This window comes from Ursus maritimus, unplaced genomic scaffold (genome assembly GCF_017311325.1).
Source record: "Ursus maritimus isolate PB19 unplaced genomic scaffold, ASM1731132v1 scaffold_14, whole genome shotgun sequence".
Classification (NCBI taxonomy): Eukaryota; Metazoa; Chordata; class Mammalia; order Carnivora; family Ursidae; genus Ursus; species Ursus maritimus.
This window is the reverse complement of record NW_024423786.1, coordinates 54,938,115-54,950,490: the sequence shown is the minus strand read 5'-3', so window position 1 is coordinate 54,950,490 and position 12,376 is coordinate 54,938,115. Positions and strand designations below refer to the sequence as shown.

The following is a 12,376-nucleotide window of genomic DNA, read 5'->3' as shown; positions in this document are numbered from 1 at the left end:
ACCGGACCTCGGTTTCCCCTGTATGTAACGGGGCTAAACCTCCCGAAGACGCGGTGCCGCGAGAAAGGCTAGCCCTGTGTTCTGGAGGTCTCCGGCACTCAACCTGCCCCTGTTGCAATAGTTGTCCCAACTCAACCTCGAAAGGTACCCAGTCCGCCGAGGTCGAATCGCAGGCTCCGTTCGGAAACGCGGCCGGAACTTCTGCCGGGTCTTCACTGCAGCCCTGTCTGGCCGGTCTCCGGCCCCGACGGCCGGCAGGTGTTCAGCTGGGTGGAAAACCCGGCCTGGTATTCCCACGCCGGGGCCTGGATCCTGCGGTTAGGGGCGAAGGCGGCCTTCGCGGCGTCCCGAAGGCGTGTCGGGGCGGGGGCGGGGCCGGTAGGGGACAAGGAGGAGGAAGAGGGGCAGGTGCAGCCGGGAGCCGCAGAGCGGGCTGGAGGAGGGCGAGGGCCGGGCGCTCTCTCCGCCGCCAGCCTCCTCAGCCTCCTCCCTCACTCCAAGGTGGGGACCGATTGACCGTTTCTAGGCCCCTCAGGGGCGCTGGAGACCCCGAGGGGGTGGACCATGGCGGTGAGATTCCAGGCGAGTAGCCCGCAGACGGCGGGAGGGGGAGGGGATCTAGCTGGAGTGGGGCCTGAGACCTGGACCCAGGACCCAGGACCCCAGATCACCCCAGATTACAGATGGGGAAGTTGAGGCCCAGAGGAAAAAGGGTGGCTAGCCCGAGGCTGCGCAGTGAGGGGCGTTCGCGCCCGCTGGTCTCCAAAACCTGTCTCTGGGGTCCCCAAGGCCTGCCTCTGTTACCCGGTAGACCTGGGTTCAAATCCTACCTTTTCTGTATAACTTTGGGCCGGCGAATCAAGCCTCCCTGTACCTCGCCTGTAATATTGGTGCTCTTCATTTTAAAGAAGGGTGTAGGGAGGATTCTAAGAGGAAAATGTGTTTTAAGCGCTTGGCACGTAAAGGTGCCCCATAAAGATGTTGACGCCGGGCTCCGGGGGTCGCGTCGAGTTAAGCTTGAGCAACGGTGCACCGGCAGCTGTGGCTTCTTTTGTGGGCTGCGGTGGCTTCGGTAAATGCGACAGGCTGCTGGAGAAGGAACCGCCATGCATTGGGCACCTACTGTATACAGGGGAGGCAGATAGGGGTCGAGACCCCCTTTTACACAAGAGTAAGCCTGCTGGGAAGGAGGGGATCTCCGTGTCTCTATTTGGGGGATCATCACCCTCCAGGCATGGAGCTGGAACTGACAGTTGCCGCACTGGGTGGGAGATCACGGCGGGGGGTGAGGGTGGTGGTAAACTGAGGCCGTAGGGGGATTGTGGCTCGCCCCAGTCCTGAGGTCGGGCAGTTCAGGTTCCTGCCAGCTTTCTTCCTGACTGCGGGGAAACAGCTTCCAGAATCCCCTCCCCATGTCGCCTATTTGTGGCCCCCTTCCCCACCTCCCCCACCTTTGTTCCCGGAGGTGGGGGCGGGGAGGGGGAGAGAGGACTACAGTCCCTGAGCCTGGTGCCTGGGGTTGTGTGACTTGGTACCACCTGACCTGCCCCCACTGGGTGACTCCTCCTCTCCCCGTTGTTTGTCACAGGCCTGGGGCTCGGGGTGGGGACGCAGGTGCAGGCCCCGCCCCCTCAGCTCACCCGATGGGTCTCACTGGCTGAGGGGGTCTAGGAATTCTGGACACACCCGGTTGAGTTCCTGGCTGAATATACCTTTTCTTTTGTCACCATTCACCCATTCCTCAAACTCTTGTCTCCCCACTGGTCCTGTGGGGACTATGCTGGGATCCCAGGGCCCCCAGCCGTGCCCACCAGCAGGCCCCGGACTAGAGGGGTATATGGGAGACGGTGGACAGGAACATCCCAGATTCCAGTAATTAGGGATGTGAGATGTGTGTACGGGGCCATTGAAGACTCATTCCCTGGAGGGAGACACAGTGGTGCTGGGGCTGTGATGGATGAATAGGAGTTTGCCGGAGAGAAATACAGCTCGTGCTCCGAGTGGAGGCTGATCGCAGGGCCAGGAGGTGTCAGTGGCCATCGCCAGAGTGTGCAAAGAGACAGCCTCGTCCGGCCTTCACAGCCCAGGAGGAGACACCAGAAACCTGCAAACTGATGATTACACAAGATAGTTTGAGATGGTTTGGAAGCCATGAATAAAACATAATAAAACACAGAAGGGTGAGGGGGAGCCAGGGAAGTCTGGCTGGGCAAGGTGGGCTCCCTGCGGAGGCAGCTTTGAGCTGAGACCCCCAGTGGCAAGGGCTAGCTGTGCACAGATCCTGGGAGTGTGTTAGGCACAGGAGTCCCTCAGGGAAAGCCATGGAGATGAACGAGGCTGAGGGGGCCTGTGCGGTTAGGCTGGGCCCCCGGGGCTCTAGTCAAGGCCTCTGACCGCTGAGGAGGCAAACCTGTGCAAGGCGGGGCAAGCCTGGGCCACCTGCCCCGTCCCCCTAGGGGCCCTGGTTCCCTGGGGCTGTTTCTTAAAATAAGGCCAGGAAATCAAAATTCTGGAGGCCATTTCCTGATTCGAAGTGTACAGTCAAAGCCAGGTAAAAAGATTCTATTTTTGAAAAATTAATTTGAAAAATTAATTAAGCAGAAGGGTGCTGTGGCCCTATGGTGAGGAGTGAGGTGTGGGACGGGCTGCCTGCGTCCACGGTTTGCTGTGTGACCTCAGGCAAGGTATTGGACCTCTCGGGGCTTTTCTGTCCTCTCCCTTACGGTAGGAGTAATAGTGGTGCTACACCCTAGGGCCCGTCAGGGTTGAACAAGTGAGTGTATGGAAAGCCCTGGCTGGCAGCCAGCATGGCACAGTGTTTTCTTATCAGCGTGCAAAGGAGGAAAGTCGGCGTTCTCCCCTCTCTCTCAGGACCTCTGGCGCGTCTCTGGGAGAGAGGCTCTTTCTGCCTCTGGCGCGTGGCTTCTCCTTGTCTAGCTCCGGCGCCTCAGCCCTGGAAGACGGGCAGCGGGGATGGGGGTCACCCATTTTACAAGAGGGGAAGCTGAGGCTGGGAGCGGCGCCGCCCCCGCCAGCCAAGGGGTTGGAGTCCTGGTTGTGAGAGCTGCCCTCTCAGCTCCCGGGTAACTGCAGAGCCAGGAGTGCCCGGGAGGCCCCGCCCTGGGCTTTGTTCCTCTTCCCCCCGCCCGCCTCCCCCCTCTCTGGGAGCCAGGAATGCTGCTCTCCTGGGAACCATGAAGAAAACACACCGGAGCGGCCGGTGCAGGGTTTTTCTGCCGAGGGAGTCACCCGCCCGTGGTACCAGGCTGGGGAGGGGCGTCCTTTCTAGCAGGTCCCCCGGGGAAATAGGGCCACGGAGTTGGGGGGTGGGCTCCTCCTCTCTGCCTCCCCCCGCCCCAGGGTGTCCTGGAGTGTGGCCTTGCACTCTCATCTATCGCGGGGGACTGAAAATAATCTGGAATTTCCACATTCCCCAGCGGCCACCTCCATCAGCTCTGTCGGCTTGGCAGGTGACTCTGCCTCTCTGTGCCTCAGTCTCTTCCTCTGTGGCTTGGGGATAATAGAATCTCCCTTCGATGAGTGGATTAAATGAGATGGTTCATGGACCGTGCCCAGCACAAGGAAAGCCTGCCTGCCCTTCCTCCCTCCTTTCCTCCCTTCCTCCCTCCCTTCCTTCCTTCCTTCCTTCCTTCCTTCCTTCCTTCCTTCCGTAAAGAGCTGTTGAACCCCGGCTTTGAATCAGGACTCCACCGCAAACAAGATAAACAAAAATCCCTGCCCTCCACATCTGATTTTCTAGAGAGGGGAGATGGACAGATCAACAAAATCTAGAGAAGGTCAAGGGGTCACAGGTTGTATGAATTAGGCAACTGTATTGGGGCCGGGTGGTTAAGGGGGTCCTTTGTGGAGTGGGAGGAGCTTACTGTTCTAAATGAGGGGGGCGGGAGGCCACGCCAATAAGGTAATGTGTGAGCAGGCGGCCTGGGGAGGGGTCAGGTGGAGATCCGGGGGAAGAGAGTTTCAGGCAGAAGGAACAGTGCGTGCAAAGGCCCCAGGTGTTGGAGGAACAGCGAGGAGGCCCCGGGTGGCTGGAGCAGAGAGCACTCCATCTGCCTGGTGGGCCTGGCTTGACCCCCAGGCGTGGGTCCCCCAGGCTTAACCCCCTCAGGCATCGATCCTTCCAGCCTGACCCTCCCCAGGCATGGATCCCCCCAGACTTGATCCCCTCAGGCATGGATCCGTTGAGCCACTGATCCCCCATCCCCTGCTTGATTCCCCCCCAGGCACTTGCCTTTTCTCTGCTTTTACCAGTTTGGTTCACTTAAACCAGGGTCTCAGCTTTGGCACATGAATGTTTGGGCCTGGATTGTTCTCTGGGGGGGGCTGCCCTGCTCTGTGGGGGGTCGAGCAGCACCCCTGGCCCTCACTCCCTGACGCCAGGAGTACTTCCAGTTGCGATGACCACACATGCCTCCAGATGTTACCAAATGTCCTCTGGGGGCAGAATGGTCCCCACTTGAGAACCCCCAACTTAAATCCACTTTGCAGATACAAAAGCTGAGGCCCCCGGAGAGGTAGCCACTTGTCCACAGGCTTGGACCATGGGGGTGTCAGAGCCGGGCTCCCCACCCAGGGCAGGGGACCCCTAAGTGCTCCAGTGAACCTGCCATGGCCTCATGCCCGCCTTCCGTTCCCTCCTGTCAGGTGTTGGACATGGAAGAGCTGACCATTTGGGAACAGCACACGGCCACGCTCTGCAAGGTGAGGCCTCCCTTTCCCCACACGGGTGCCAACAGGAATGTCCTCTTGACCCCGGGCTGCTCGACAGGAGGGGAGAACCTTTGTCCCCACGGGAAGCAAAGCTCATCCTATATGTTATCCTCTCTTAGGACCCCCGGCGAGGCTTCGGCATTGCAGTCTCTGGTGGCCGAGACCGGCCCCATGGATCCGTGGTTGTGTCTGATGTGGTGCCCGGGGGACCAGCGGAGGGCAGACTGCAGTGCGTACCAAGGCAGCAGGGGTGATGGCCGAGAGGAGGGACCCGTGCGGGCCGAAGCTAGGAGCCGGGAAAGTGCCTGGAGCCTGCCAGCTCTGCCTCCACAAGGCTTAGAGCTGGCAGCAGACAGAGTTGGCGATGTGGCCCTCCCTCTCCCCAAGGCACTTCCTGGTCCTCCAGTGTATGTCTTAGGGTCACAGTGGCCCCAGGGCATTCCTGGAATGAAAAGACTGGAAAACCTGTTGTGGCTGGAGGGAAGGAGACCCAGTGTTCTGAGCCCTCGGGGACAGGAGGCTCCTGGGAGTTAAGTTGGGGAAAATGGTTCTGGGACCTGAGTGGCTGACGGGTGATCTGGCTTAGCTGGGAATCAAGGAACAGCTTCAGAGAGAGAGAGATGTTGAAACACAGACGGGAAAGAGGGGGAGAATAGCAGAAAGAGGAGACTGACAGTTGAAATGAGGGGTATGGAGACACCCGTTACAGCCACGGCTTCTGTTCTGTGGTTGCATTTTATCATTATAAAGCATCTATGATTGGCCGCATTTTAAAGATGAGGAACCTAAGGCCCAGAAGGATAAATGTCTTTGTGAGACTTGGGACACCAGTGAATTAGAACCAGGCCTTGTAGAACTGGCGATGCCCACCCCAAAGTGGGGCACTGGGGGAGGTGCCAGGGGCCCCCAGGGGAAGGCCTGGGGAGAGGGCTCCCATGTGAGGCCTGCTCCCTGAGACCCAGCCTCCTCCCTCAGGACAGGGGACCACATCGTCATGGTGAACGGGGTCTCCATGGAGAGTGTCACCTCCACCTTTGCCATTCAGATACTCAAGACCTGCACCAAGGTGGCCAACATTGTGAGTGGGGGTCAGGTGGGAGGGGCAGCCCCTGGCACAGGTGGCTCTCCCAGTCCTGCAGCCCACGGGCAGTCTGAGTGTAAGCATCTACGAGCAAGTGGAATCTTGTCCCCATTTCACAGCTTGGACGTGGAGGCCCAGAGAGGGGCCAGGGTCCCCCAGGACCACCAGTGGATGGGTCAGAGCCTTGAGCTGGCCCTCCCCTTACTCCCCTAACAGACGGTGAAGCGTCCCCGGAAAATCCAGCTGCCTACCGCCAAGGCCAGCGCGTCTGGCCGGGGACATCAGGACTCTGACGAGGCTGACCACGGCCAGGGCTATGAAGGCGACACATCCAGCGGCTCCGGCCGCTCCTGGGGCGAGCGCTCGCGCCGGCCAAGGGCGGGCCGCCGGAGCCGGGCCGGCAGCCACGGGCGCAGGAGCCCCGCTGGGAACTCCGAGGCCAACGGGCTGGCCCTGGTGTCTGGCTTTAAGCGGCTGCCGCGGCAGGATGTGCACATGAGGCCCGTGAAGTCCGTGCTGGTGCGGAGGCGAGAGAGTGACGGTGAGCACGTGGCCCGGGCGTGCTGGCATCTGTGGGATCAGAGCTCCCGCAGAGCGGCGCCGGCCCGGCCCTGACCCCGTCCCGTGTGCTGTGTGGTTCAGCAGAATAAAGGCCCCCACGCATGTCCCCGTCCTGGCCCCCCCGGAACCTGGGACGTGTCGCCTCACGTGGAGAGGGAAACCTGTCAAGGCCCCAAGGTGGGGGTGGGGGTGACCCTGGGCTCCCGGTGTCCTCACGAGGTCCTCACGAGAGGGAGGCAGAGGGCGGGAGGCCCAGAGACGGGCAGACCCCACGCTGCTGGCGGGGAGGATGGCGGGGAGGCTGGCGGGGCAGGAAGAGGCAGCCCTGTCCACGCCTGGGTTTTAGGACTTCCGAGCCCAGAACTATGAGATCACAAGCTGGTATTGTTTTAAAGGCACTAAGTCTGTGGCAATTCCGAGTAGCCCCAGGAAACACACTGTGACCTGGGTAGAGTGTCGTGATAATGGAATTCCCTTTGTGATACCAGCGCAGGGGTGTGACCTCTGACGCCATCTCGACTCAATGGCAGCACTGTGACCTTAGAATTCTAAACATGATGTGACAAATGGCACCGGGACATCTGTCCCCATCTTGGAATTTTATTTATTATTATTATTTTAATATTTTCTTTATTTATTTGAGAGGGGGAGAGAGAGAGAACGCACAAGAGCGGGGAGAGGGAGAAGCGGGCTCCCCGCTGAGCAGGGAGCCTGATGCAGGACTCGATCCCATGATGCCAGGCTTATGACCTGAGCCGAAGGCAGACACTTCACCGACTGAGCCCCCCAGGCACCCCCCACCTTGGGATTTAATAGCAAGAGTCACATCCTGGGGCGCCTGGGTGGCTCAGTCGTTGGGCGTCTGCCTTTGGCTCAGGGTGTGATCCCGGCGTCCGGGGATCGAGTCCCACATCGGGCTCCTCCGCTATGAGCCTGCTTCTTCCTCTCCCACTCCCCTTGCTTGTGTTCCCTCTCTCGCTGGCTGTCTCTATCTCTGTCAAATAAATAAATAAAATCTTTAAAAAAAAAAAGAGTCACATCCTGAACACTGATGGCGATGTCATGAAGAGCTTCTGTGTGGTGATGGGAGCCGGGTGCTGGGGAGCGGGGGCCAGGGCTCTGTTGCTTCCCAGGCCCCTGCCTGTGACCTTCTGTGTCCGGGTCCTGGCGGGCGGGTTGTCAGAACAGTCCCAGGGTGGCGTGGAGGGAGCCGAGCCTGAGCTCTCCCTGCCGGCTCTTGGCCTGGCAGGCAGGCGGGAGGGTCAAGGGCAGGTGAGAAGTCTGACCTTGAGAGGAGCCCGCAGTCCAGACCCCAGGCCCTGCCTCAGTTTCCCTCCTCCCCCACAGAGTTCGGGGTCACCCTGGGCAGTCAGATCTTCATCAAGCACATCACCGATTCGGGCCTGGCCGCCAGGAACCGTGGGCTGCAGGAAGGAGACCTCATCCTACAGGTGAGCCCAGGCTTCCCGTCGGGGGCGGGACAGGGAGACCCAGCCACGGGCAAGGTCGGCAGAGCTGGCCAGAGCCCTCTGCCTGCTGGGTGTTGCCTGTTACCCAAAGGTTAGCGAGGACAACGCAGGAGCCCCCGCCCGCATCCTCTGCTCTAACACTGCCCAATGTCGGCTTCTAGTATCCCCGGAATCACACGGGGGCGCTGGCCACGGCGCTCATTCCAGGACACGTCCTAGGAGGTCGGTGCTGTCGGTCCAGAGGCCAGGCTTACAGGCACGGCTCTGCCTCAGAGCTGATTTCTTTCTAGACCCCTCTCCTGAAAATTGGTTTCTAGTGATTCCTAGTAGATGATTTCCAAACCATTCCCAGCTGATTGCTTCAAGAGCCTCTTCAGAGTTATCTGTTTCTAGTGACCCCGAGGAATTGTCTGTTTCTAGTGGTTTGGGGCAGACACTAGAAACAGGTGGCTCGGGGATGACAAACTCACAATCCCCAGGGTGAATGAAAACAGACACCCCTGCCCAGAAATGTTAGAAAGGGATTCTGGAGGGCCCGGAGAGGACAGTCCTTCCCCAAATTATGTTTCTAACGCACCTCTAAATGTCTGTTTCTGGTCCCTCCTACAGATTGCTTCTGGTATCTTCAGCTATCTACTCTCTGTCCCCTAGTGAGACTTATTTCTGTTTGTTCCTAGTGTCTCCCAAGAAATTCCCCGTCTAGGGAGATGGGGAGTCAACCTGCTTCTAATTTTCCCCTAGTGCCACCCCACCCCTCAATAAATTGGCCGATTCTGGAATTCTTGTGGGGTCACTTCTGGGCATGGTCTCCTCAGAGCAGGAGGAATCCAATTCTATTCTTTCCTCTTGAGAATGGCTGTTTTTATGACTTCCTGGGGATTGTGTGTTTCTAATCCCCCCCTCCCCCCCAAGCTACCTGTTTCTAGTATCCCCGATCTTGCATTAACTCACTTCTGTCTTCCTTTCTGGCCCTTTTAGATCAATGGTGTGTCCAGCGAGAATCTGTCTCTGAGCGACACACGGCGACTGATCGAGAAGTCAGAAGGGAAGCTGACACTGCTGGTGCTCAGGGACCGAGGGCAGTTCCTGGTGAACATCCCCCCGGCCGTCAGTGACAGTGACAGCTCCCTCCTGGACGGTGAGGGCCCAGAAGGCAGGCCCTGGGGCTTGAATGGAGAGTAGGGGAGGCAGAGAGTGCTGGGCAGAGCCTGGTGGGGGTTGGAGAGCCTGGCCCTGAGTGGTTCAGAGAGGGACAGAAACTTGCCCAAGGCCACACAGTAAGTCAGGGCTGGAGGCCCTGGCTGAGCCCAACTCGGTCTAGGCCCCTTTGCTGTAAGGGGCCTTGATGTTCCCCTCTGTGAAATGGGTCCAGTCTGGAAGGTGTGGGCCGGGGGCCTGAGGGGACGTGCTCTCCCCTGCAGACATCTCGGACCTCGGCTCAGAGCTGTCTCAGGCGCCGCCCTCCCATGTCCCACCGCCACCCCAGCACGTGCAACGGAATTTGGATGCCAGCCGAACCAACTCCCCCGGGTATGTACCCCCATCGGCCAGAATGGTCGAGCAGGAGGAGCATAACTTTTCCACCTGGTGGCCTGCCTGGAAGAGGCTTCCCCCGTCCACCCATAGTTCTCCTGGCCCCCAGGACTGGCTCTGGGTTCTCGGTCCCAGGAAAACCTGACATGGATCGACTTTAAAGCAGAAAGCACTGAATTGTACAACACATCCCAGAAGACTCCAAGATGCATAAGGCGCCGTTTAGGGATTTTCTCGGGGGCACAGCAGCCACGGATGTCTGCAGGGATCGGGGGGTGCTTGTTGCTTATGACGATGATCACAGATGGGGACAGGGGGCGACAACCTTGCACCAGTGTCCTGTGGCGGCTGTAACAACGGGTGCAGACACGGGGGCTTAGGACGGCAGATGAGGGCGTGGGACGGGCCGCGCTCCCCCTGAGGCTCGCGGGTGGGGGTGGGGCGCTCTCCTAGCTTCTGGAAGCTTCCAGTAGCCCCCAGCAGTCCTGGGCTGGGAGGTGTCCATCTCCTCTCTGTCTTCGCATCATCTCCCCTCTGTGCATGTCCGTCTGTGTCCAAATATCCCCATTTTAGAGGGACAGCAGTGCCAAGGGACCAGGGCCCACCCTACTCCTACTGGTAGGACCTCCTCTCCGCTCATGACACCCACAACGACCCTATTTCCAAGAACCATCACATTCTGAGATGCGCGGGATTACGACTCGAGCAGATGAATTTTGAGGGGACACAACTCAATGCCTAAAAACCTAAGTGCCCAACACGTGGGAATTAGATAACGGGTGCCCTGCTTAGGCCTCCCGCATCTGCGAGGCAGGGGTCTGTCTGTCATCTGTGGCTGTGTGGCAGATCACCCCGGAGCCTGGCAGCTCCAAACGCCAGTAAAAACGTCCTCACACTGTGTCTGAGAGTCGGGAGCTGGGGCGGCTTGGCAGGGCGCTTCTGATGTGCGATCTTGGCGGGTCACCCCCGAGGAGCCACCTGGGACTGTAGGATTTGGGGGTGGATGACCGACTCCCAGCCTCCTCATGTGGCGGATGGAGCCATCCCCAGGGCCCGGAGAGAGCAGTGGCCCCGCGGTCTCACAGTGAGGAAGGAGCAGAACCAGGAGTTGACCCTGGGCGCAGAGAAGTTAGAATTCCAATAGTCGCGTCTCAGCATCCACCCCCACTTCACCCCAAGTCTGTTCCCCTCCAGGGAGAGCCCCCCACTTCGGCGGGAAGATTCGGTGGATTCCAGAACCATCTCGGAACCAGGTGAGCAGATGGCGGAAGGGTGGTGACTCTGAGCATCCCTCTGGTTTTTCTGATCCCAGCCAGTGAGGCTGTGCCAGGCAGGGCGGGAGAGGCTGGCGTGGGCCTAAGAGGTCAGGGACAGCTCCCTGGGGAGGATGGGGGGCTGGGTGACCCCACCGTGGGGCAGGGAGGCCGTGGGGCAGCGTGTGGTGTCTGGACTAGTCCGTGTGCTGGGGAAAGACACCGCTGTTCCCTTTCAGACTCCCCGAGGCAAAGCAGTTACGACATCTACAGGGTGTCCAGCAGCCAGAGTGTGGAGGACCGCGGGTATGTCCCCAGAAAGAAAGCCCACTGCCCAAGACCCGCACACCCAGGACCGCCTCCCTAGCACACGGTCCTGTCTTCTGTCACCAGAGGGTCGATACAGCCACCGTGCGGGGCTATTTGGGAAACTGAGGCCCAGAGGGGGTGGGGGCTCTCCCAAGGACGTCCCGCATGTCCCCTCCCGCCCCCCTCGGGCCTGACCCCACCTCTGCCTCCCCTCCCAGGTACAGCCCCGACTCCAGGGTAGTCCGCTTCCCCAAGGGCACAACTATTGGGCTGCGGCTGGCCGGCGGCAACGACGTGGGCATCTTCGTGTCGGGGGTGCAGGAGGGCAGCCCGGCCGACGGGCAGGGCATCCAGGAGGGAGACCAGATTCTGCAGGTGACCCGGGTAGCTGGCGGTGGGTGTGGCACCCAAGTCTGTCCCGGCCCGCCTGTCCTCCCCGGTGCCCACCCCTCGGACTGGCCACACCCCCGAGGGCATCTGAACCTTTTCACGCCTCCCTGCTTGGGTCGTGACCTTGTTGGCTGGATCACGACCTTGCTGACTGGGGCACAGCTTGTCTGGGTCACGGCCTTGTCCATGTCACGTCCTGGTTATTGGTGTCACGACCTTGTTGTCCAAGTGATGACCGTGTCCAGGATGCGTGCTTGTTATCAGTGTCACGGCCTCGTTATCAACATCGTAATCTTGTCTTTCGTGCCCCAGCTGCACTCACCGTGTCCCGACCGCGTTGTCTGGGCCACGGCCTCGGCCAGGTCGTGCCTTCATGGCCTGTCTTGCCTCCTCCACATCTGTCACCTGCTTACACTCGTTTTATAATCTTGCCCACATTCAGTCTCCTCCCTGTCCTGACCCCCTCGCCCTGCAAGCGCGGCGCCGCATCCGCTCCCCGCCGTCCTCCGCCCGGGAGTGGGCTCTGTCCAGGGGCGGAGCTGGGATGCCCAGCCGAGGGGGTCCCCAGGGCTACGTCCCATCTTGCGCCCCCTTCCCGCCAGGTGAATGATGTGCCTTTCCGGAACCTGACCCGAGAGGAGGCCGTGCAGTTCCTGCTGGGGCTGCCGCCGGGCGAGGACGTGGAGCTGGTGACACAGCGGAAGCAGGACAGTGAGTGTGTGTGGCCAGGAGGGCCGGGGCCGGGCGGCAGCCTGGGCGCTCACGGAGTCTCCCCTGTCCGCAGTCTTCCGGAGAATGGTGCAGTCTCGCGTGGGCGACTCCTTCTACATCCGCACGCACTTCGAGCTGGAGGCCAGCCCGCCCTCAGGCCTGGGCTTTACCCGCGGGGATGTCTTCCACGTGCTGGACACGCTGTGCCCCGGCCCCGGGCAGAGCCGCGCCCGCGGGGGCCACTGGCTGGCAGTGCGCATGGGCCGCGACCTCCGGGAGCAGGAGCGGGGCATCATCCCCAACCAGAGCAGGTGTGGCACCCCCCCCCCCCCCCCCCG

General features: G+C 60.5%; 1 protein-coding gene across 1 annotated transcript in view; it reads left to right on the top strand.

Annotated features, from left to right (window-relative positions):
• Positions 1-564: 564 nt before the first annotated feature.
• The window catches only part of TJP3 (tight junction protein 3), a 21,581-nt gene continuing 9,769 nt past the window's right edge, over positions 565-12,376 (top strand). The window contains exons 1-13 of the mRNA XM_040629593.1: positions 565-582; positions 4,666-4,722; positions 4,851-4,960; positions 5,707-5,809; positions 6,029-6,353; positions 7,721-7,824; positions 8,821-8,980; positions 9,264-9,372; positions 10,570-10,632; positions 10,848-10,934; positions 11,156-11,312; positions 11,930-12,038; positions 12,112-12,349. Of these exons, the coding sequence (XP_040485527.1) occupies positions 565-582; positions 4,666-4,722; positions 4,851-4,960; positions 5,707-5,809; positions 6,029-6,353; positions 7,721-7,824; positions 8,821-8,980; positions 9,264-9,372; positions 10,570-10,632; positions 10,848-10,934; positions 11,156-11,312; positions 11,930-12,038; positions 12,112-12,349 (1,640 nt within the window). The remainder of the gene's footprint in view (positions 583-4,665; positions 4,723-4,850; positions 4,961-5,706; positions 5,810-6,028; positions 6,354-7,720; positions 7,825-8,820; positions 8,981-9,263; positions 9,373-10,569; positions 10,633-10,847; positions 10,935-11,155; positions 11,313-11,929; positions 12,039-12,111; positions 12,350-12,376) is intronic.